At 42.6% G+C, this 26186-nt stretch overlaps 1 protein-coding gene across 4 annotated transcripts; it reads left to right on the forward strand.

Moving 5' to 3' along the window:
• The first annotated feature begins 6775 nt into the window (after positions 1-6775).
• Positions 6776-10899, forward strand: LOC124398110. Of its 4 annotated transcripts, none has more exons than XM_046868140.1 (3): positions 6776-6926; positions 7124-8500; positions 10592-10899. In XM_046868140.1, exons 2-3 carry the CDS (start codon positions 7204-7206, stop codon positions 10663-10665), a joined length of 1371 nt encoding a protein of 456 aa, XP_046724096.1. In that variant the 5' UTR covers positions 6776-6926; positions 7124-7203; the 3' UTR covers positions 10666-10899. The 4 variants fall into 4 exon arrangements, with proteins under 4 accessions (XP_046724096.1, XP_046724095.1, XP_046724093.1 ...); XM_046868139.1 differs by having other exon boundaries at positions 7152-8500; XM_046868137.1 differs by having other exon boundaries at positions 6776-8500.
• Positions 10900-26186: the final 15287 nt, after the last annotated feature.

Raw genomic sequence — 26186 nt, forward strand, 5'->3', positions numbered from 1 at the left:
GTATTCAATTAAATTGGCACAAATTTAATTGAGGAAATAAATTGAAATAAATGGAAGGATTAAATTCAATAATTTACATTCGTTAGACCCAATTCGGGTAACACAGATGTGTTTTACATTTAATATTTAGGTTTCTAAAGATATGAACGTAACAGTTCTACTTATTTTAGCATACTTTAAAAAATGTCTTGATTTCTTCCATCCTTCATTCATTCGCTCCCTCGATACATGGAATTGTCTGGATTTTCTTCTTTTGAGAGAAATTATTGAGGCTGGACATTTAACACTATAGAATCCATAGTGCTAGCATTAGCTGCTAGCCACTTCCTGGTTAGCTGCTAATGTTAGTGCTGTGGATTCTTTAGCATTTTTATGCATGTGCAAAACTGCTTTTATTTCCGGTACGAAGTGAGAAGCCACATAGACACTGTCCTACGTTTTTATACCTCTGTCACTGTTGTGTGTACTGTATGTAAGTAAAATTTTTTTAAATGCACTCAATGTGTAGAGAGACTAAACAAACTTACAGTCGCCAGAGGGAACATTAGAACTATGTTTCACACATAAAAAGGATTGCATTTGGTATGTCATGTGTGTAATTTAGGTACAAATATGTGTACCGCTACACCCCCTATAATAGAAATATATTTAAACAGAGAATGATTACCAACTTCACTTATTAAAAGCACTAATTGAGATTTTAGGTGTTAAGGTGTTTACTGTTAGGATTTTCCGGGCACAAGGTGTGCACTTCCGGGTCGGCGGCCATCTTGCTGTTTTTTCCACTCCGCCCGTTATTTAAGGACAGCCAAGACTTTAGCTCGGTGACAGATTATTTTACCGGCTTCCTAGCCCCTGAGATTATTCTTGCCACCCTGCCTGCTCTGGAAATATGTCCTTGTTCCTGTTCTTGTTCCTGATCCTGATCCTGATCCTGATCCCTGTTCTGCTCTGCCTCCCGAGTTACCTGGTTTTCGATTTTCTGGACTGTATTTTTCGGTTTTGGTTTTGTCTCTCCCTGCATTGCCCTGTTCGCCTGTGTTTTGACCCTGGACTGTTTATTGAACTTTGTTTTTGCCTGTGCCCCATTAAAGCCTGTATTTTCCTTACTCCCTGTCACATCCTGCATTTGGGTCCTCACTCACCTGGTCACCCTGTCCTGCAAGAGTTTCTGAAAGAATAATCTGGCCAAAAGATAAACCCAGCAGATACACTGTTAAACTTGCTCCGCGGCAGACTGGCAATTCAGGGACCCAACCGAGATGGTCGACATTCTGAAGCCTAGCCACTAGCAGATAACTGAGTATTCTCAGGTGCGTCATGAACAATCTCTGGCAAACCAAATGGTTTTAAATAACCTGTCCCTCCGGCCCCTGAGCTCTGCTAGGGGGGCTGCCCAACCTCAGCCTTCCTGCCTGACTGGCATACTCCCAAGCCTGTCTGCCCTGCCGAGCATGCCCCAAGCCTGTCCAGAGTCCCGCTGAGAGCGCCGCTCTGCTCCAGATTTCCGCTGAGGGTGCCGTTCTGCTCCAGAGCCCCGCTGAGAGTGCCGCCCCGTTCCAGAGTCCTGCCGAGGTCGCCGCTCCGCTCCAGAGTCCCGCCGAGGGCGCCGCTCTGCTACCAATCCTTGTTGACTACATTGCTCCACCCCCCGGGTTTTTCCAAGGTGTTTCGCCTTGCCCATGGGTTTTGCTGACGACGTGGTCCAGACCTCCGCAGAGGGCATTGCTCCGCCTCAGACCTCTGCAAAGGGGCGTCGCCCCACTTCATCATATCAGCCAGAAAGTGCTTGGGGCAGCAACCTGGAGGCTTGCCCCACGCTTCATCCGGCCTTTTCTGAACTCCAACGTGTACCCGGTGGCAGTTCACCTCAAGCCCCGCTGTGTCTGCCGCTGGCACTTGACTTTACTTGTGCCCCAGGATTATTGTGCCTCTCCTGTTCAGATTAGTGTTTTCTTTAGTGTTGCTCTTGAACCATAACCTTTTAAATTTAGTTTTTGGAAAGAGCACAGCACAGCACAGCACAGTTTGGTAGAAAGTCATAACAAATCAAATAACATCAAAGTAAAACCAAACTAAGAGTATTGAACATTGAAGTAGTATGAACATTCAGCTGGACAATTTATGCATTCTGCGATGCATGTTTGAAAGTTTGTTAATAATCACCGTTCTTGAGTTTTATGTGCTGATTATTGATGTCTGTGTCTAAATGGTGCTATAGCTCTAAAGGTTTTGTGTATGAAAGGTTTTTAAAATACTTAAATGTTGAAAAAAATATACAGGTATGACTTTTATGTAAAAGTAGCCATAAAAAAATTATCTTTAAAAAGAACATGGCAGATTTGTGAAATAATGTAAAAAAAGAAAAGGCCAACAAAACAATGTGAAAATAAGAGAACCTCCTACAGAAAACATATACACAACCTCAATTCATCATTTCATATGCCTTTACAGATGTACAACCATGAGAGATGCAAGCCTTTAAAACTGAGTGGTGATGACAACCAAGATTGTCCCACTTTTTTTTTAGTCTAATGGCCACAGTTTTGATGGTATTTAAAAAGATTTGTCTGACCACAGAACAGTTTTTCAATTCAGTGAAAACTTTAGTTAGAGCTTTTGCCAGGAACAACACGGCAGTGTTTTTGAATCATGTACATACATGAAGAATTCTTTGCATAATAGAGCTATAATCTGCATTTATGGATGACATGGCAAACTGTGTTAACAATGATATCTAGAGGTGTTTCTGAGCCCATGCATTGAAACAGGCAGGGACAAACTTTTATATAGATATGTTCATATCAAGAACATATTCACTTTTAATCACCACATTATCTGTGTAAAGCTGCTTTGAGACAATGTTCATTGTTAAAAGTGCTATACAAACAAAAATGAATTGAATTGAAACAAAGTTTTTTTATTTATTGCAGTGCTTGTTCTTATTGCAGCATCACTTGAGGGCCAGAAGATAATAAACATCTAATATTGATTTTTGACCTTCTCCAGATTCTCAGAAGATCGTATATACTGTAGATTCGATATTGAAAGTATTTTAGGTGGAGAAATGAAAAATGTAGTTTTTTTGCAGATTGGTGAAATTGTACCCTATCTCCTAAGTGCTGAGTTATGTGTGTGTGTTGAGTGCTTGTAGTAATTACTATCAAGGCTGTCACTGTGATTGCATGACTTTGTTGGAAATCTTAGTCACTAGAGGACTGCCCATGGAGTTAATGACAGAGCTGTCCTTGTTATTGACATTGAACTGATAAAACCATGATACATTCTTAGGATTAGAGTTTCTTCTTCTTTTTCTTCTTTTATCCTATAGTTCATCAAGACAAGTTGAAGAGATGGCATATTTGGGAACAGAGATTGGAGTGACCTCTTAGTCCAGCCCACCCACATTGTCATTGTGTATATGTAAATGTGTGTGTGTGTGTGTGTGTGTGTGTGTGTGTGTGTGTGTGTGTGTGTGTGTGTGTGTGTGTGTGTGAGAGAGAGAGAGAGAGAGAGAGAGAGAGAGAGAGAGAAAATAACACTGGATCATAAACTGATATCTCAAACCATTGGTATGTTTTATTCTTACCAATACACTTTTAATGCAAGGCTATTTATTCTAAGTATTCAACACCAGTATTTTCTGTTTTGGCACAGTACATGCTGTTGTATCAATATAGCTCTCAAAGAGAGAGGGAGAAAATAAATTTCAACTTTTTTCCTGCTCAATCTTTTTAACATGAGAGAGGGAAAAGTTAGGGTCTCCAAGGAAATGAAAATTGTGTGTGTGTGTGTGTGTGTGTGTGTGTGTGTGTGTGTGTGTGTGTGTGTGTGTGTCCTCATCTACGATGAGTCAATAGGAAAACATCCCTCCATCTGTAGAGCAATGTGAAGCTTTCTGCTCCTCTGCGACCTTACACAGTGAAACACACACACACACACACACACACACACACACACACACACACACACGCACACACACACAAATTTATGTTTTTTGCATTCATGTCAGAATTTTCTTTTGGTTTAAGGTTTGCTTAATATGTATGTCTCTTTAATGTAAATGATGAAATTAATATTTTTACATTTTGTTAACTTTGCTTTGTTTTCTTTATTTCATTGGGGTATGTGTAGGCACAGCTTTATGCCTCTACAAGGATGTGTGTGTGTGTGTGTGTGTGTGTGTGTGTGTGTGTGTGTGTGTGTGTGTGTTTATAGAAGAGGATGTCTGGTAAATGTATTAGAGTCCCCTTTAGTGTCAATCATAATCTAAACACATAGACACACTATTTCTCCTATAGATTTTAACTGAAACTCAACCACTACTCAAATAGTGAAGGTTACTGAAGCAGAATCTGGATGAGTTAGACATCAGTAATACTGAGTGTTATATTAATGTTAAAAACATTTTGTCAAATTGTCTCATTCATCATTATTGATTTTAAGTTTCAACCTCCAGATGTGATGATATCCATAAATACTATTGTCATCTTTTCCTCCATTCTTACATCAAATACTGTACGTTAGACCTTATCTACATCTAGATCTCTCTGTGACAGCTTGTGATAATGGTGGGAGCTAAAAGGTAAAAATGTCCTTTAGCTATAGTAAATAATTTTCATACACACACACACACACACACACTTTAATATATATATATATATATATATATATATATATATATATATATATATATATATACAGTGAGGAAAATAAGTGTTTGAACACCCTGCTATTTTGCTAATTCTCCCACTTAGGAGGGGTCTGAAATTGTCACCGTAGGTGCAAATCCAGAAATCACAATGTATGATTTTTTAACTATTTATTTGTATGATACAGCTGCAAATAAGTATTTGAACACCTGAGAAAGTCAATGTTAATATTTGGTACAGTAGCTTTTGTTTACAATTACAGAGGTCAAACGTTTCCTGTAATTTTTCACCAGGTTTGCACACACTGCAGGAGGGATTTTGGCCCACTCCTCCACACAGATCTTCTCTAGATCAGTCAGGTTTCCTGCCTGTCGCAGAGAAACACGGAGTTTGAGCTCCCTCCAAAGAGTCTCTATTGGGTTTAGGTCTGGAGACTGGCTAGGCCACACCAGAACCTTGATATGCTTCTTACAAAGCCACTCCTTGGTTATCCTGGCTGTGTGCTTCGGGTCATTGTCATGTTGGAAGACCCAGCCTCGACCCATCTTCAATGCTCTAACTGAGGGAAGGAGGTTGTTCCCCAAAATCTCGCAATACATGGCCCCGGTCATCCTCTTCTTAATACAGTGCAGTCACCCTGTCCCATGTGCAGAAAAACACCCCCAAAGCATGATGCTACCACCTCCATGCTTCACAGTAGGGATGGTGTTCTTGGGATGGTACTCATCATTCTTCTTCCTCCAAACACGTTTAGTGGAAATTATGACTCAAAAGTTCTATTTTGGTCTCATCTGACCACATGACTTTCTCCCATGACTACTCTGGATCATCCAAATGGTCATTGGCAAACTTAGAATAGAATAGCGTTTATTTGTCACATATACATTACAGCACAGTGAAATTTTGTTCTTCGCATATCCCAGCTTGCTTAGAAGCTGGGGTCAGAGCGCAGGGTCAGCCATGATACGGCGCCCCTGGAGCATAGAGGGTTAAGGGCCTTGCTCAAGGGCCCAAGAGTGGCAGCTTGGCGATACCGGGGCTTGAACCCCCGACCTTCCGATCAGTAACCCAGCGCCTTAACCGCTGGAGCTACCATATCCAGACGTGCCTGGATATGTGCTGGTTTAAGAGGGGGAACCTTCCGTGCCATGCATGTTTTCAAATCATGATGTCTTAGTGTATTACCAACAGTAACCTTGGAAACGGTGGTCCCAGCTCTTTTCAGGTCATTGACCAGCTCCTCCCGTGTAGTTCTGGGCTGAATTCTCACCTTCCTTAGGATCATTGAGACCCCATGAGGTAAGATCTTGCATGGAGCCCCAGTCCGAGGGAGATTGACAGTCATGTTTAGCTTCTTCCATTTTCTAATGATTGCTCCAACAGTGGAACTTTTTTCACCAAGCTGCTTGGCAATTTCCCTGTAGCCCATTCCAGCCTTGTGGAGGTGTACAATTTTGTCTCTAGTGTCTTTGGACAGCTCTTTGGTCTTGGCCATGTTAGTAGTTGGATTCTTACTAATTGTATGGGGTGGACAGGTGTCTTTATGCAGCCAACGACCTCAAACAGGTGCATCTAATTTAGGATAATAAATGTAGTGGAGGTGGACATTTTAAAGGCAGACAAACAGGTCTTTGAGGGTCAGAATTGTAGCTGATAGACAGGTGTCCAAATACTTATTTGCAGCTGTATCATACAAATAAATAGTTAAAAAATCATATATTGTGATTTCTGGATTTTTTTTTTTTAGATTATGTCTCTCACAGTGGACATGCACATACGATGACAATTTCAGACCCCTCCATGATTTCTAAGTGGGAGAACTTTCAAAATAGCAGGGTGTTCAAATACTTATTTTCCTTACTGTATATATTGTGAAGGCGGCATCACGTCCCAGGCAAGCGCTCCGAACACGACAACCAGGGGGGTGCTGGATGGACAGCGCCATATCAGCACCCGTGTTGTGGAAAGCTGCAGAGCACATGGCAGTGGGGCGGAGTGGCATAACGAGGCACGGCTGGAAGCTCATGACGAGAACACTACCTCCCCATGCTCATCAAGGAGAAGGGGGGATATAAAAGGATCCACTAAGGAACACACAGGGGGGAATGGTTGGCTTCCAACTAACGAAAGATTTTTCTCCCTTTTTCTTGACAGGAAGCAGCGACAGCGGCGAGAGCAGCGCAAGCTACAGCCGTGAGTACGCCGATTCTCTTCCGACGACTGTGTAAAGATCTCTACGTGCCGAGGACACCGAGCACCCACTCACACAGACAGGTTTGGATCTCAGCTTTCCTCGGACAGGCTGTGGCCGCGAACAACACCCATTTGAGGCGGCGCTACATCGGAAGCTCCAGCGGGCACGGCGTTAAGGACTAATTCGCAGTTCTATACAAAATTTCACTTCTTCTTTTCTCCGGCACTCCTGTAAAACTATAAATAAAGACATCCTGTGATTTTTCTTTGACATTCAGCTCTCTGGTGTTTGTGCGTTTGTCCCAGCACACGAGCGAGGGGCTACATTGGTGGAGAAAGCGGGTCTTTGAACACGGAAATGGGAAATCCCCGCCCCATCACACACCATGGATCCTGTTTTGAAACACCTGTTGAAATCGAACCTTCAGCAACAGACTGTCGTGCAGGAGCAAAAGGAGTCCATGCAGCTACTCAAGAACTCCTGGAAATACGGAAAAAGCATGCAGAGGACAGAAATCCCGTCCTCAGCCCGGTTCAGGAGGCGGAACGCCTACTTGCCAAAATGACTGCAAAAGACGACCCAAAAACGTTTCTACATACTTTTGAGTGCATCGCAGTACACGAAGGATGGCCGAAACGTGCGTGGGCATGGCTCGTAGCTCCCTACCTCACGGGGGATGCCCAACTGGCTTACTACAGCCTCCCGGTAGAGTCGGCGGACAACTATGATTTGCTAAAGGAAGAAATACTGGGCTGTTATGGACTGTCGCCGAGAATTGCAGCAGCGGACTTCCATAAGTGGGGGTACAAACCCAACATTGCTCCGAGGACCCAAAATCTGGAAAATCTGGTACGGATTACACATAGGTGGCTCCAACCAGAAAGGAAAACTGCCAGCAAAATCGTGGAGAGGGTGGCCATTGATAAGTTTGTAAGAGCATTGCCCCCCGAGGAATGGAAGGCTGTGGGGATGCAAAATCCGGAAAACCCCAAGGAGCTAGTTAAAGCATTGGAGTGTGCACTGTCCACATTGAGCCTGGAGGGAAATACAGGGCGCCACCAGCCACGCCAAGTTCATGCGCACCGAGACTGGAACAGCGACCGGCAGGAACGGAGGGCCAGCAGGGCTGACACCGGTGTGTTTCCTCCAAAAGATGAACACATGCCCTCCGATCTAGGTGCAGGGCTGGCGGCCCAGTTCAGAAAACCATGGCTGGCTGGCTGCACTATGCATGCAACTACACAGCCCCGGTCGCCGACCCTCAGTGTGAAACTGGATGGTAAAATCACAGAGGCGCTGCTAGACTCTGGCAGTAACGTCACACTGGCCAGACCCTCCGTCATAGCCAGGGGGACCAAAAGAATTGAAACTATACCAGTTGCGTGTGTGCATGGAGACGTGCATGAGGTGCCCACCGTCAGAGTCCGTGTGGCGAACGGTGAAGGTGAGTGGCCGCTTGTAATTGGTTTGGTTCCTAATCTACCTGTGCCCCTACTCTTGGGCAGGGACTGGCCGGGGTTCCAGAGACAGCAGGCGATCTCTCGCAGGACGTCGAGACGTGGTGGGGACCGAAAACTGCTGCGTAGGTCGGGGAAACGGACCCATACGGCACTGATGGCTCATGAGCGAGAAACGCAGGACACTGGTGCAGAGGGTGAGTTTGGCATTAATGGTGATAATCCTCTTTTCAATGTGTGTCACCAGGCCTCCTGTGAGGGCAACTTCGGGCGGGAACAAAGGGAAGATGACCGCCTTAAATATTGCTGGAACCAAGTGGTACAGGTGGGGGGTAATAATGGCCAGCCGCTGCCCCACTCGTACTTCACGGTGAAAAACGGGCTTCTGTACTACCACACAGAACGTCGAGGACGGGCCTGTGACCTGTTGGTGCTCCCGAAAACAAAGACAGGCTCTGTGATGCACCTAGCTCACACGCACCCGTTGGGCGGACATTTGGGGCCAAGGAACACGCTGGAAAAGATAAGGGACAGGTTCCATTGGCCGGGCATGGGACGGAGGTACGACGCTTCTGTCAGAGCTGCCCCACATGTCAACACACCTCACCCACCAAGCCACCCCCAGCCTCCCTTATACCGCTCCCAATCATCGGGGTTCCCTTCGAAAGGCTCGGCATGGACCTGGTGGGGCCACTTCCAAAATCCGCGAGAGGTCACGAGTATATCCTCGTCATGGTGGACTACGCCACGCATTACCCAGAAGCGGTCCCGCTGAGAAAGGCCACGACCAGGAACATTGCCAGTGAGCTGATGCTCCTTTTCAGCAGAGTGGGAATCCCGAAGGACCTGCTTACAGACCAAGGTACACCATTTGTCTCTAAATTCATGGCGGATCTTTGTCGGTTGTTGCAGGTAAAACACGTCAGGACGTCAGTATACCACAAACAGACGGACGGGCTAGTGGAGCGTTTTAATCAGACACTGAAGCGAATGCTCCGACGGGTGGTAGACGAGCAGGGGAGAAACTAGGACCTCCTGCTCCCATATGTATTGTTTGCTGTAAGGGAGACTCCACAAGCATCAACAGGGTTTACACCATTTGAGCTCCTGTTTGGTAGAAGACCTCGGGGGCTGTTGGACGTGGCCAAAGAGGCATGGGAGGAGCAACATTCGCCATATCGGTCGCTGGTTGAGTATGTCCAGGAAATGCAGGAGCACATACAGAAGGTGGCCTCAATAGTGAAGGAGCATATGGAACAGGCGCAGGCTGAGCAGCGGAGAGTGTACAACTGACCGGCTCAACCGAGGGAATTTAACCTGGGCGTTCGGGTCCTCCTGTTGGTTCCGACCTCGACCTGCACGTTTTTAGCCCGGTGGCAGGGCCCGTTCACAGTCCTTGAGAAAGTCGGTTCAGTGAACTACCGCCTGCAACAGCCAGGTAAGAGAAAAAATACACAAATCTATCATGTTAATCTGTTAAAGAAATGGGTTGGGACTAACCCGGTGGTGTCAGTCCTCTGCATATCCCCCACAGATTTGCTAGAGTGTGCCTTGGTCGGCAGGGGGGAGGAGCTAATGCCGGCGCAACAGCAGGACCTGACAGAACTTGCGGGCCATTTTCGGATGTGTTCTCTGCGACTCCAGGTATGACCCACCTGGGCAGCACGAAATTAAAACACCACCAGGGGTGATAATTCGTCAACGTCCCTACAGGGTCCCAGAGGCCCGCCGCCGGGCTATTGAAGAGGAGGTAGAGAAGATGCTGCAAGATGGAATAATCAAGCACTCGGCCAGCCCGTGGTCTAGCCCCATAGTGGTGGTGCCAAAGCCGGATGGGAGCTTAAGGCTCTGCAATGACTTCCGTAAGCTTAACCAGGTCTCGGAGTTCGACAGCTACCCACTACCCAGAGTGGACGACCTCGTGGAACGGCTGGGAAGGGCCAGATTTATTTCCTCTGGGCTCGATCTTTGCTGGCAGTAGGTTCGGAGCTCAGGGGGGGTTACTGTGAAGGCGGCATCACGTCCCAGGCAAGCGTTCCGAACACAACAACCAGGGGGGTGCTGGATGGACAGCGCCATATCAGCACCCGTGTTGTGGAAAGCTGCAGAGCACATGGCAGTGGGGCGGAGTGGCATAACGAGGCACGGCTGGAAGCTCATGACGAGAACGCTACCTCCCCATGCTCATCAAGGAGAAGGGGGGATATAAAAGGATCCACTAAGGAACACACAGGGGGAAATAGTTGGCTTCCAACTAACTAAAGATTTTTCTCCCTTTTTCTTGACAGGAAGCAGCGAGAGCGGCGAGAGCAGGGCGAGCTACAGCCGCGAATACGCCGATTCTCTTCCGACGACTGTGTAAAGACCTTTACGTGCCGAGGACACCGAGCACCCACTCACAGACAGGTTTGGGTCTCAGCTTTCCTCGGACAGGCCGTGGCCGCGAACAACACCCATTTGAGGCGGCGCTACATCGGAAGCTCCAGCGGGCACGGCGTTAAGGACTAATTCGCAGTTCTATACAAAATTTCACTTCTTCTTTTCTCTGGCACTCCTGTAAAACTATAAATAAAGACATCCTGTGATTTTTCTTTGACATTCAGCTCTCTGGTGTGTGTGTGTTCGTCCCAGCATGCGAGCGAGGCGCTACTATATATATATATATATATATAAAATGACTGACTGACAGTAATAGCGAGATTGCTGAATATACTCTCCCCATTTGAGTGGTTTTCTCTTGGTTAGGTACCACACTAGCTTGGCTCTGCAAATACATACATTTGGCACTGAGTGATTTAAAAGTCATGCTTCAATCTCCTGATAATCCTTGGATAAGTGATGCAGGTGATGACAATTTCAAAATTGCCCTGCACTGCACTAGTAGATTTTGTCTCTTAGCAGATAAAGATACATTATATGGCCTAAAGATTCAGTCCCAAACTATTGCCGGAAGGTTGGAAGCAAACTCTTTAGAATGCTGTGAAATTATGTGGAATCTTTGTATGCTGCTGAATTATTATTTTTCTTTTACTGGAACTGATGGCCTAGCCTGAACTGGTTCTCTCAGAACAATGCCATATTGTGCAAAGCATCACCCTTAAAGACATGGTTTGCTAATGTTATTCAATGTAAATTTATTCCCTTTGCCACTAACTGATGAAGTGGATAATTTTAAAATGTATTTAGTAGAGCCTGCACCTGTGATGCCTGGAGGCACAGATGACTATTTCTCATTTAACACTAAAAGATTCACAATCTCTCTGAATCCATGGGCCTTTTTCAAACCTTGAAGTTGTTCATTAAAAACTCACTTTTTCAATGGCTGGGAACAGTGTGGTGCCACATGGAACACAGGGGGGCATGTTGGTTCATATAAAAATTGTCAGATATACAGTATCACCCAACAGGGACGTACAAATTTTCCTCATTTGGGCTCACCCAATTTTATTTCAGTTCAATTCATGTCACTTCACTTCAGTTCAGTAAAATTAAATTTTAATTTGTATAAAAAGCTAACAACGGACATTGTCCCAAAGCAGCAACAATAAATTGTAGTATCATACATAATCTCTATAGGTTTATCCCAAATTCAATTCAATTCAATTCATTTTTATTTGTATAGCGTTTTTAACAATGAACATTGTCTCAAAGCAGCTTTACACAGATAATGTGGTGATTAAACATAAATATGTTCTTTGTAAGTATGTTTGTCCCTGATGAGCAACTGTGGCAAGGAAAAACTCCCCGAGATGGCATAAGGAAGAAACCTTGAGAGGAACCAGACTCAAGAGGAAACCCATCCTCATCTGGGTTGCACCAAATGTCCATTTGAAGCAGATATACAATGTTGCGGGGTACAGTGATGATGATCAGAAGCGAACTGTATTCCTGAGTCAGTGTAGCAGACTGTTGACATTAACTACAGTCCAATCCATCCTCAAAGCACCCATTCTACTCCGGAATTACATGGAACCACCCAAGGTGTTGATGAGAGACCGTCCCAAGCTGCACAGAAGTGTAAAGATCCACGGAGGGGAGAGGGGCAGGAACAGTGGTCACTGGAGCCTCAGGAGCATGTTTAACTCGACCGAGAGAGAGAGAGAGAGAGAGAGAGAGAGAGAGAGAGAGAAAAGAGGGTGATGGGAAGAGAAGGATATGGATTATTAAGTGTCCCTATTGGTGTATGAAAGTTAATGTCACTGTGCAGTTTGGACTCCGGCAAGACTCGCTATGGCAGCATAACTAAAAGGGAGACCCAGAAGGTAACACAGACATGAGGGATCTCTGGGATAAGAGACGACCCACCACACCACCGTCAACAAACCCGAGTGAACGTGTGAATGTAGGGGGACGACAGCATACAAATATACCAGTTCACCAAACACTCTATATCCATGCTCCCTCCAGATCTGAGCCTTTACCTAAGAAAAATCTACTGATAAAAGGCTTGACTAAATAAATAAGTTTTCAACCTCGACTTGAACACTGGTTGTCTCTCGCGGATTTCGAGTCCCGAACACTGGTTGGAAGGCTGTTCCATAACTGTGGGGCTTTATAAGAGAAAGATCTGCCCCCTGCTGTAGTCTTCATTATTTGAGGAACCAACAGATAGCCAGCACCTTTTGATCTAAGTAGGCATGGAGGATCATACTGGTACAGAAGTTCACTCAGATACTGTGGTGCGAGACCGTTAAGTGCTTTATACGTCAGTAGTAGTATTTTATAATCAATGCGAGATTTAATTGGGAGCCAGTGTAGACTGATTAAAACAGGGGTGATGTGGTGATATTTCCTAGATCTAGTGAGGACTCTTGCTGCTGCATTCTGAATTAACTGAAGCTTATTTATGCACTTACTCGCACACCCAGACAGTAAAGCGTTACAGTAGTCTAATCTAGTTTTAGCAATATTTCTAAGGTAAAAGAAGGAGAGCCTGGTGATATTATTCACGGGAGACTCAAAGGAAAGACTCGGGTCAATAATCACACCAAGGTCTTTGACAGCCGTACACGCTGAAACAGAAACACCATCCAGAGATGCTACGTAATCGGAAAGTTTACTTCTAGCTGCATGTGGTCCTAGTAAAAGTACTTCTGTCTTATCTGAGTTGAGCAGAAGAAAGTTATTTAGCATCCACTGTCTAATGTCCTTTACACACTTCTCAACATTGTTAAGCTGATCTCTCTCATCTGGCTTTGCTGAAATATACAGCTGTGTGTCATCAGCATAGCAATGAAAGCAAATCCCATGTTTATGAATGATTTCACCAAGAGGCAGCATATATAAAGAGAAAAGCAGTGGGCCTAAGACAGATCCTTGAGGAACACCAAACTTTACCTCATAGAGTGGAGAACTCACCATTTACATCCACAAACTGATAGCGATCAGTCAAATAAGACCTGAGCCAAGAGAGAGCTGTTCCTTTATTCCAACAACGTTCTCAAGTCTAGCAAGTAGTATAATGTGATCAGTGGTGTCAAAAGCTGCACTAAGGTCGAGCAAAACAAGTAAGGAGACAAAACCCTAATCAGAGGCCAATAACAGGTAATTTACCACCTTAACTAGCGCCGTCTCTGTGCTATGATGAGGCGAAATCCTGACTGATACATTTCAAAATGTTATTCATAAGTAGGTGTGAGCATAACTGCTGTGCTACAACCTTTTCTAAAATTTTGGATATAAAGGGAGATTTGATATCGGTCTGTAGTTGGACAACTGACATGGGTCAAGGTCAGGTTTCTTAATAAGGGGTGGATAACTGCCAGTTTGAAGGATTTGGTACATAACCAGTGCTAATGGAAGAGTTAATTATTTTTAAAACAGGTTTGATTACCTCTGGAGTTATCTGTTTAAAGAAACTTGAAGGCAAGGGATCGAGAATGCAGGTTGATGATTTTGATGAGGAAATTAATGAAATTAAGTCATTCTCATGAATAGGAGTGAAGCTTTGTAGTTGATTGTCTGTTATAATTACGCTGCTGTCTACAGGGTTACTTGTGAAATAATTTGAATTTATATTAACCGTCTGGATTTCTTACCTGATGTTTTAAATTTTATTATTAAAAAAGTTCTTGAAATCATTACTACCTATTGATGGTGTGCATGTTAGCGCAGTGCTTTTATTTCCTGTTAATTTTGCTACCGTGCTGAATAAAAATCTAGGATTATGCTTGTTTTTTTCTATGAGGGTGGAGAAATATGCTGATCTAGCAGCACTAAGAGATTTTCTATAATTTAAGAGACTCTCCTTCCATGCTATTTGAAATACTGTTAATTTTGTTTAACGCCATTTACGTTCCGAGTGGTCTGTTTTAAGGTGCGCATATGATCATTATACCACTGTGCTAATTTTTTCTCCCTGATCATTTTGGTCTTAAGGGGAGCTACATCATTTAGAGTGTAACGTAACGTTGTTTCTAGGTGTTCAGTGGCCCAGTCGAGCTCTGCGGGGTCTGACAGAGATCTGTCTAATATTGTAATTTCTGGAAGATTATTGATAAAACGCGCTGCTGTAGCTGACGTGAAAGTACGCTTAACACGGTAACGTGGTGAGGTAGAAATGCAATGACTGAGGCAAATTTTAAACGAGATTAGATAATGGTCTAAAATAGCTTCAGACTGTGGAATTATGATTAAGTTTTTTATTTTTAATGCAAAGGTTAACAACAAATCGAGAGTGTGTCCACCACTATGAGTGGGTCCTATAACATTCTGATTAATTCCAACTGACTCTAGAATGGACACAACTGCTGCTCTTAAGGAGTCTTCCTGATTATCAAAATGAATATTAAAGTGACCAACAATTAATGCTTTGTCTAAAGAAGTAGCTACATTTGTAATGAAATCTGCAAATTCTATCAGAAAATCAGAGTAGGGCCCTGGGGGTCTATAAATAATAATTAGTGGAATTAACTGACTGGACCTTCATTTAATGCTACATATTCATTTGATTTAATCCATGTTTCTGTCAAACACATTATATTAAACTCCTGGTTGGTAATAATTTCGTTTATAGTAAGCGCTTTTGACGTGAGAGATCTAATATTCAACAATCCAATTTTTTGATCAGAGGTACTGGCTGTGCGGTCAGTCCTATTTAATTTAATGTTAATCAGGTTACTAAAACAGACTTTCTGATAATTCCTATATTTTGGTTTTGCTCGGGGGACAGACACAGTCTCAATATGGTGGATCCTGAGTGACGACTCTGTGCAGCTAGCAGACGGTCAGTTTAGCCAGTCTGTCTGCTCCCTGGCCTTGGCTCTAGACAGTCACTTGTTAACTAGTGCTGTTCTGAGACTATTACCTATACTACAAGAAATAAGAGCAGCACCTTCCCGGGTGGGATGGATACCGTCCCGCCCTAACAGGCCAGCCTTGCCCTCAAAAATGCTCCAATTATTAATGAAGCCCACATTATTTTTGGAGCACCACTCGGACATCCAGCAGTTCAGCGACCATAACCTGCTGTAGGCTACATCGCCACGTCGCATTGGGATGGGGCCAGAGCATGTTACTGCATCGGACATTGCCTTCGCTAATTTACACACCTCTATAATATTACTCTTAGTAACCTCTGACTGTCGAAGGTGTATATCATTAGCTCCTGTGTGAAAAACTATCTTAGAGAACCTGTGCTTTCCTAAGAATCTAAGCTGACCTGCTATGTCCGGCGTCCTGGCTCCCGGTATACACATGCTGGAGCAGTTTGTCACCTGACTTCCAATGAGTACAATGAAGTGGTTCTAGTACCAGCATCTGGTGAATTTGCTGAATCAGGTGGTCTGATTGGCAAAAGACCATTGGGTGGCGTGTCCTGGGGCAGGTGACCCCAGGACAAGCTATCTCGCTATTACTGTCAGTCAGTCATTTTATATATATATATATATATATATATATATATATATATATATATATATATATATATATATATACAGTGGAACCCGCTTATCTCGCCCTCGGTTATCTCGACAACCCTATTAAGTCAACGTTTTTGAAGTGGAACCGCCAAATTCTTGCTTTTTCTAAGCATTTTTTATCGGTTATGTCGACTTTTTTTATGTCGCCGAACCCTAATATCTCGAGCACAAGGGGGGAAAAATTTGCCATTTAACGTCGGTTATCTTAATGCAGCCGCAAAAGAACTCGCGAAAGTGACGAAAAAATCAAGGCTTACAGCTGCTACAGGTGTTGTATTGTATACTGGTGAATCTCTGCTGTTAGTTAGTGCACATATGCCTTTTGTTGTTAAATGTTATGCGATGAACAGGAGGCGAAAGCCGCGTTTGGTGGCGCGGAACGTGTGATGACCATCCAAAATCATACAATGAACACCAGCAGGATCGGGGGAATCCGCGGTGCGCTTTGGGAAGAAAAGAGCAGCTGTTGAGAGAGTGCCGGTGGGAAGACACGTACCGGGATACACATGAGCGATAACAACGACCGCCGTGAACCAACATATACCAACAATAACGGACGGTGAGAGTGTGGAATTTTAAATAGGAGCTGGTGATGATGCTAAACGAGCATATGTGCGCGATTGAAGCCGGGAGCTTCAGAGAAAGCGTCCGAGAAAGCACCTGACACGCTGAAGGGGGCCGAAGGGGGCGTGGCAGGTGGATTCCTGACAGATAAACATGTACTGTATGTATTTTTATAGCATGCCTTCATCAAACAAATCGCGGCAACGCTGTTATGTAAAAAAACCCTTCAAAAACACGTGCATGCACATTCTCATTTATTAACGCACATCATGTACATAAAGAAATTTCAAGCACGTGAATATATTGCCGCCATTTTGATTTTCGTTTATCTCGATCATCGGTTACCGCGATGCTTTTTGGCAACCCCCTAGGACATCGACATATCCGGTTCCACTGTATATATATATATATATATATATATATATATATATATATATATATATATACACAGTGAGGAAAATAAGTATTTGAAAACCCTGCTATTTTGCAAGTTCTCCCACTTAGAAATCATGGAGGGGTCTGAAATTGTCATCGTATGTGCATGTCCACTGTGAGAGACATGATCTAAAAAAAAAAATCCAGAAATCACAATATATGATTTTTAAACTATTTATTTGTATGATACAGCTGCAAATAAGTATTTGAACACCTGTCTATCAGCTAGAATTCTGACCCTCAAAGACCTGTTAGTCTGCCTTTAAAATGTCCACCTCGACTACATTTATTATCCTAAATTAGATGCACCTGTTTAAGGTCGTTAGCTGCATAAAAACACCTGTCCACCCCATACAATCAGTAAGAATCCAACTACTAACATGGCCAAGACCAAAGAGCTGTCCAAAGACACTAGAGACAAAATTGTACACCTCCACAAGGCTGGAAAGGGCTACGGGAAAATTGCCAAGCAGCTTGGTGAAAAAAGGTCCACTGTTGAAGCAATCATTAGAAAATGGAAGAAGCTAAACATGACTGTCAATCTCCCTCGGACTGGGGCTCCATGCAAAATCTCACCTCGTGGGGTCTCAATGATCCTAAGGAAGGTGAGAAATCAGCCCAGAACTACACGGGAGGAGCTGGTCAATGACCTGAAAAGTAAAACTATTCCCTACATTCTTTAGTTTACTAGTATAGTCCACTTGACAGAGTAATGAAAACAATTGAGGGAATTCGGACACTGGTGAGCACTGCTGTAACAAGCAGAATCACTAAAGGAAAGTACATACAGTTACAGTCTTAAATGAAATCAACTGAATTAAAACAGGAGGATTAAATAACTCAAAGAAAGTAGAATGACCAGCTTCGCTATTATAGTTTGACTTTATTTCTTAGAAATTTCTAAAAAACATTTTTTTTAAATTAACAAGGGTATATATTTTATTAAAAATGTTTTGTTTGATCTCACCATTTTTGAGTTTAGAGGTTGTTTAAGTAGGGCTCTTGACCCATGACTCTTTAACATTAGTCTTTTTGTGGCTGTTGAGAATGTGTTTGTAAAGCACATTTGATATACTCAAGAAATTACAAAAGCAATGATAATTTGGTGATTTTGGTTAACTATTGATTGAGATATAATCATCATCTGATAAAATTAACTAAGATTTTTTTTGGGTGTTTTTTAATTAATTTTAATTTCTCTGATTTTCATTTGATTTGTTGATCTCCATTATGGTGACTTCAAAAGAACGTACACCAAAACACCTAAAATCCTAATTTGAGCTTTTAATAAGTGAAGCTGGTAATGCTGTTTTGGGGGTTGTTTCAATCATCCTCCGCTGAAATGTAGAGAGATTTATTGTTTTATTTTTGGTTGATTTCATCTTTCATCTTTGGCTTTGAACGCGAGCAGAGCCGAGGAGCATGTTGAACGTGAGCCGAGCCGAGCCGAGCCAAGCCGGGAACTGGAGCATGTTGAGCATGAAAAGAGCCGAGATCCGAGTCAGGAAAACAGGTGTGGTCGGGAAGCCGGAGAACAGAATAGTCAGGCGGAAACAGGTTGGTAACAGAAGGTTAAATTAAACAGTGAAAACACGCTGAAGTGTAATAAGATCAAGCCTTGAAGACAATCTGGCACTGATTGGAGGTTTCTGGCATCCTTATATGTGTTTGAAATATGGACGCCATTTCCGTGTAGCATGTTGCAAGGGGGCGGGTCCTCTGTGATTAAGGCAGCAATGCCGGAAGTGCTCAAGTGGGCTGACAGTACCCCCCTCCAGGGGGCTTCGGACGCCCCAACAGGTTGCTCCGGGTGGTCCCGTTGAAGCCGGCAATCATCCAGGTCCGGGTCCAGGATGAAGCGGGAGGGGATCCAGGAGTGTTCCTCTGTACCATAGCTCTCCCAATTCACTAGGTACTGGAGGCCCCTACCATGGCGAAGGGAGCGGAGAAAGCGGCATTTAGTGTAGGCGGGACCCCCTTCAATGACCCGGGCCGGCGGAGAGGGCCTGGTGAAGGGCACCAAGGAGCAGGCCTGGACGGGTCGAACCCTAGAGACATGAAACGTAGGGTGGATCCAGAGTGCTCTGGGGAGCCTGAGTCAGAGGCCCACGGGATTGACGACTTTGGAAACAGGGAATTGGCCGATGAAGTGTGGGGCGAGTTTACGACAGGTGGCCTTAAGGGGAAGGTCCCGAGTGGAGACCATACTCGCTGTACGACATGGTAATGAGGGGCCAGGCGCCGTTTACAGTTGGCCCCCTGGCAAAGCCTTATGCTGTTCTTGAGCAGGGCTCGGGCGGTCCTCCAGCCGTGGCGGCAGCGTCAGAAGAAAAGGGCGGCAGAGGGGATGGCGGACCGGGGTTCCTGGTTGGAGAAGGTTAGTGGCAGGTAACCGTGGACCACCTGAAAGGGCGAAAGCCCTGTGGCAGCAGTGGGAAGGGTGTTATGGGCGTACTTAATCCAATATTAGTTTATTTACATTTACATTTGCGGCATTTAGCAGACGCCCTTACCCAAAGCGACGTACAAAAGTGTTTTAAATCTCTAGTAATGAAAAAATCTAAACTGGTACGCAAGATTACAAACTTAATATAAATATAACTCGAATTCTACAAACTTGGAAAGTGCTAATTTAGGTATTTCAGGAAGAGGTAGGTCTTCAGTCGTCGCTTGAATATAATCAGGGACTCTGCTGTACAGACATCTAGGGGAAGTTCATTCCATCACCTTGGTGCCAGAACAGAGAAGAGCCTTGAAGTGTACTTACCTCTCATTCTGAGAGAAGGTGATACCAGTCGAGCAGTGCTGGAGGATTTCAGACAGCATGGTGTTTATCTGACCAGTAGGAGGGGTTCCGGACTGCAAAACTGAGCCGAGAATTGGGGTCCGTGGTCCGACGATTTCTCTGGGAAATCCATGGAGGCGAAATATGTAGTGGAGGTCCAGCTTGGCAGACGGCAGCTTGGGTAGAGCGATGAAGTGGCCCATTTCTGAAAACCGATCAATGACCGACATGACGACCGTGTTGCCTTTGGAAGGGGGCAGCCCGGTAACGAACACCATGGCTAGGTGTGACCTTGGACGTTTCGGGATAGGAAGGAGCAGAAGGAGACCTTGGCCGCGAGAGTTCTTGTGTCAGGCCTGGGTGTTCCTTACCATAGAGGGCCACCAAAAGCGTGTCTTGACCAGAGACAAAGTGCTAGGCTGACCGGGATGACAGAAGAACAGGGAGTTGTGACACCATTGAAGAACATCAGAGTGGAGACCATCGGCACTGAGCGCGAGGATGCCGAGCCGGAAGTCGGAGCGCGTTGAGCTCGAGCAGAGCAGAGCCGAGCGTTGAGTTGAGAGTCGGGAAAACAGGCGCGGTCGGGAAGCCGGAAGACAGAATAGTCAGGAGGAAACAGGTTGGTAACAGAAGGTTAAATTAAACAGTGGAAACACGCTGGAGTGTAATCAGGGCAAGCCTTGAAGACAATCTGGCACCGATTGGAGGTTTCTGGCATCCTTATATGTGTTTGAAATATGGATGCCATTTCCATGTAGCAGGTTGCAAGGGGGCGGTTTCTCGGTGATAAAGACGGCAATGCAGGAAGTGCTCAAGCGGGCTGACATTAGCAATAGATGTTCTCTTTTGCAATGAGTGAGGGGAGAGGATTCGACAAGCATAGAAAGAGAGACATGCAGAGTTGTGTGTGTGTGTGTGTGTGTGTGTGTGTGTGTGTGTGTGTGTGTGTGAAATGTGTGTGTGTGTGCGTGCATTAAAACTTAAAAAAAAAACAGCAAAGAAATAAAGTAAACATAAAATAAGCTTCTGGCAAATTTTTCCAATGTTTTGAGACATGTAATTATGAGTGGGTCAGTTACATTCTGATTAATTCCTATTAAATCTAGATTGGACACAACTGCTGTTATCAGATGGTTTCCCTGTTCATCAAACCAAATATTAAAGTCAACAACAAATAATTCTTTGTCTATAGAAATAACTGGGGCTGATATTAACTTTGGCAAGGAGATCAGGATAGGGCCCTGGAACATGTTACATTTACAGTATGTGTAGTTTTCTGTCTGATGCTTAGATTATTATTACAAATAACAGTGAACACAAACTCCTTGACAGTTAGACAGGGCTGGTATATATATATATATATATATATATATATATATATATATATATATATATATATATATATATATATATATATATATATATATATATATACCAGGGTCTATAACGTTCAAGTCAAGGACCCCTTAGGCCATTAAGTCATGGGGCAGTACTATTAGTAGAAACCAATCATATTACTATAGTTATATTATGTTAAGACAGTTAGAACTATGTTGTTGTTTTTTATTCAACATTAATTAGCTGACCCTTGCTCTAAGCTATAAGCTACACTGTCATGCAGATGGGATGGGGCTAGGGCATATTACTTATTTGCTAATTTACACACCTCTATAAGGTTATTATTAGTAACCTCTGACTGGTGAAATTGTGAAAAACATAATTTTGTCCCACATGAAATCCTAAAATACCTATCCTTAGCTAAAATCCTAAGATTAGGATATGTCTGGCTATGTCTGGCACTCTGGCCCCCAGTATAGATCCCAGTGTGCTGCTGGTGCCTCTAAAAGGCATTTTGCATGAGGAAATTTACTTCACACTCTCTCTCTCTCTCTCTCTCTCTCTCTCTCTCTCTCTCTCTCACACACTGTTTTTAATATACAGTGTGTTTTAAAAATATTGATGGTGTTTTTTTAATACATTTTAGGTATTTCCAGCTACTTTCAAATTAATACTATATTTATGAAATCTATATAATACACAAAATCAATCAATTTAAACATTTTTGCATGATTATACATTTTCCAGTGCATCCACGTTCCTTCCCTTGCCACCAATAATGGTTGTCTGAAAGCTTCTCCATGACTAATGGGAAAATGTCAGAGGAGGTTTTCTTTCCAGCTTTCAAAACCTCTAACCCCCCTTAGTACCCAGAGCACAGCAGTTATTATGAGAAACACTCACTGCTGACTCCACTGACTGTACACAGACAGAGGGAGAGAAAGAAGGAAAAATGAGGAAAGTGGCCAAGGAGGTGTAGCACTGTCTGAAATGTTTCTATAAGCCCTTTTTTTCTTACTTTTTGCAGCATTTAAGCTTCTAGCTATTAATAATTCTCTTTTCTTTTTCACAGTCTATGTTCTGAGTAAACTCCTTTCATTTATGTGTCTTAACCTGTACTCTCTCACTCAGCTTTATTGCGAGGTAGCAGTGGTTCCAGTTTTATCAAGACATTTTGAGAGGAACATACGGAACATAACATTATTCTAGAATTGTAGAATAAGTGGTGGCAAATAGATGATAACTAGAAGAATCAATTAGTATTCACATAAAATCTGTTAAAGTAAGAGCAAAAACTGCTTTTGATAAACACAGCATTATAGCATTCTGTGTTTGGAATTTTTCATGGTCCTACGGTCTTATGGCTTTATTTTAATAATGTTGTGTGACTTAGAACAATGTATTATTTGCATATTTATTATTTATGTAACCTATTAAAACGTATTTTCTAATCAAGAGAAGATATTTAACAGAAAATTACAGTCTAAAATGATACCATTCTTTTTATTTGTTTTATGCATTTACTCTTGTTCTCTTAATTCAGTTCTGTGATCACCGCTGTCCTTTTCCAGCAGTGACTATGCTTTCTCCACTTTTATCCTGATAATGATGTTGCTACAGATAAATAGCACCTTTAATGTTTCCCATACTGGGAGAGACAGAAAGTTAGAACATTGTGCAGGAATACAAATGACTTAGAAGTTTAAAGAAGGAGAAAAAAGGGATTTCAGTCATAGTTATTTGGATGTGAGCACCTTATTAGTGACATATACGTACATTAGAGAAAACACAAAGAAAGGTTTCATTTTGAATGGGAAAGCCAAGTTGTTGTACAGAGGATAGCCAACAGAGCTACAGAAAAGAGAAAGAATCGTGAGAGGGGGAAGAGAAATGAGAGCAATCAGAGCGAGTTCTTTGTGGAGTTTTCCATGTATCCCCCACCCTCCTTCTGGACCCTTCAGCTAAGAATTATGATGTCAATGGGAGTGAGAGGGGGTTGGGGGGTTTGGTTGGGGGTGGGTCACATATGTTTCTGCTATTACAGTAAAAGTATGGAGAGAAAGAAAAGGAGAAGAGGTTGGTGGAGAGGGAGAGTATTATCATGAAGGGGAGGGGTTAAGAGTGAATGGGTGAACATAAATATCCAGTTACCGCCCCATGATTTGAAAACCCACCTACTAATTCTTTTACTCTGCAGCAACCCAATCTGCTTTTTTTTAGCATGAATATATAGTACCATATAATATAAAAAATATGATTAAGGTTTAGATACATAGTAATAATAATAGTATTAGTAGTCATAGTACACTGAATCAATAGAATTAAAACAAGTATTGCACAAACACTAAGAAGAACATAAATAATAATACTCATTGTAAACATAACAATGAGCTAAGTCATGTGGAAATGGAGAGATTTTTCCATCTACAGTATGTTACACATAAATCATCTGCTAATAAAGCAGTTTCCATTAAAATACTGACAAAATATTGAGAACTGAGAAATTAATCTATATTAATGGAAGTTGTTGCAACTATTTGCCACTGTTTTTTGTTGTTGTTTTTTCTTTTCTTTTTTGTTGCTAAATTATGTTTTCAAACTTACTTCACAGCAGATGCAGATGGAACTCTGTCACAAACCTTATATAATCTTGTGGGTAGATCTAATATTGGGATTTGGAAATAGAACTGTGAGACACATTTATAAGAGGTAATATTTAGGGTAAAATATTTATTATTTGGTAAATTAAATAATTATAAGGTAAATTATTTGCCCAGTTAAGTTTTAAGTTTTTAGTCACATCAGGGGTTTCCATCCACAGTATTTTTATTTAATAACCAAAAATAGCTATAGAAGGTTGTTTATTTACTTTATTGTTTGTGATTCAAATAAAAATGGTTTATAATTTAAGGTAAAGGGGTCAAAGCTTTAGTCTGATTTTAACTTTGTGAAAGTACTTGAGATTTATCAGAAGTCCTCCAAAAGCAGGAATGCTGGATCACATTTACTCTAAAATGTATAATTGTTGATGCCATAGTGATTTATTGCCTTAATGGTGCCAACAAACTTTTATATTGATTATGACCATTATATAAGTTTTAGTTTCACATTGTTAGAAATTGATATATTTCCCCACTGTGGGACAAATAAAGGTACAGTGGTCCCCCGGTTATCAAACTTAATTCGTCCCTTAAAACCGTTCGAAATCCGATATGTTCGAAAACCAGACCTAATTATCCCATAACAAATAATGGAAAACCAATTAATCCGTTCCCGAACTACACCAATACCCAATAATTAACAATTTTTTCCTGTTTTTAGCCGTATTAATAGTCAGGAATCCCCCTGCCACGCCTGCCACGCTTCAGGGAATGCCCTGTTCCTTCACTCATGCGTGCCCCGCCCACATTGAGCTCATTGAATCGGGCCTCCTCCGTAAAGCACCGTGGATATTATTTATGGACTGCCTTTTGCGAGATTATCCCGATCTCTGCGGGTATTTTGTGTTGGCTCGGTAAAAGTATAAATTAACAACATTACAAGAGTAAGAAACAAAATGATTACTGTACTTACCGCTAAATATCACTATATTGTTCACAAACAGAAGTTGCGATAGATGCTTACTCAGCGATGGTTAAAGCGGAAGCAGTTTCTTCCCCTCGCGCTGGGTTGGGCAGCGTGGGTGGCGTTCGCTAACTGGAACCTTGTTCGTTCACCGGACCGAAATTTCGTTCGGAAAACCGTTCGCTAACCGGAATGTTCGATAGCCGAGCCGTTCGATAAACGGGGGGCCACTGTATATCTTACCTTAAGATTTTCATGATGTTGTCATGTGTCAGACAATATTTCTTATAGCCTGTAGGTCCTTTACTGCATATCACAATTATAGTACTTATTTATGCTACTATGATTATTTAATTTGTACTTCAATAAATTAAATTGCATCCGCCTTTGCCCCTATTTATGACAGAAATCCTGACCAATAAATGACTGCAGCAGACTTTTTTGAGATTTATTAGTACATCCTGGAGTGGAACAACCTGATGTAAAACCAACAGGTGAAAGGTGCATCGTTCAAGGCCACACACAAAAATAGTTAGAAGGCATGGGGACATTTTTAAGGAAGCTTCATCCATTAATAAAACCATCTCCACTTCAGATGTCATTATCTAGCTCCACTAGCTCCACTTCACTCTTGACTTCACTCCTCTCTCTCTTTCAGTCTACCTCCTTGCAACACTGAGGTCATTGCTCCTTCCCCATGCCTTACGTTGTACTGCTTCCCTCTTCAGCTATGGGGACAGGGTTACTCCCCCATCTTGCTTTACAGAGGACATTGCTCCCCTATCTTTCTCAGTCGAGGATGTTTCATCTCTCTCAATTTGCTCTTTATGCGATATTGCAAACGTCACAACAGTTATTGCCTTCTATTATTGCATTCATTTCTAAAGTAAAGTCTTCTTTGGCACATCTCAAAGATAATTCACATTTTAAGATAATTCTTTTTTTCTTGCTGGCAATTTTAAAGCCGTAAAACATTGAAAAAACATAATCTTATAATCTTCAACTTCTGCACATTTCTTTTTCAATGCCATAGCCGTAGAACCTTCTCAATAATGTCCACACAGCTCTGCACTACTATAGCCTTTATATTTAGTCACTGAACATTTGTTTACATATATATCACATGCTGTAAATATGCTACTTATTTATCTGCACCTTTTGCACAATTGCTACTTTTTTGCACTTCTATCTATCTCTCTATCTATCTATCTATCTATCTATCTATCTATCTATCTATCTATCTATCTATCTATCTATCTATCTATCTATCTATCT

Source organism: Silurus meridionalis, chromosome 15, assembly GCF_014805685.1.
Source record: "Silurus meridionalis isolate SWU-2019-XX chromosome 15, ASM1480568v1, whole genome shotgun sequence".
Classification (NCBI taxonomy): Eukaryota; Metazoa; Chordata; class Actinopteri; order Siluriformes; family Siluridae; genus Silurus; species Silurus meridionalis.

Excerpts from the sequence above, each read along its gene's own strand:
- LOC124398110 (XM_046868137.1), top strand. The coding sequence starts at position 7,204 with ATGGGAAATCCCCGCCCCATCACACACCATGGATCCTGTTTTGAAACA. Across the intron at positions 8,501-10,591 it reads GCAGGACACTGGTGCAGAGG|GAAGCAGCGAGAGCGGCGAG; the intron begins GTGAGTTTGGCA and ends TTTTCTTGACAG.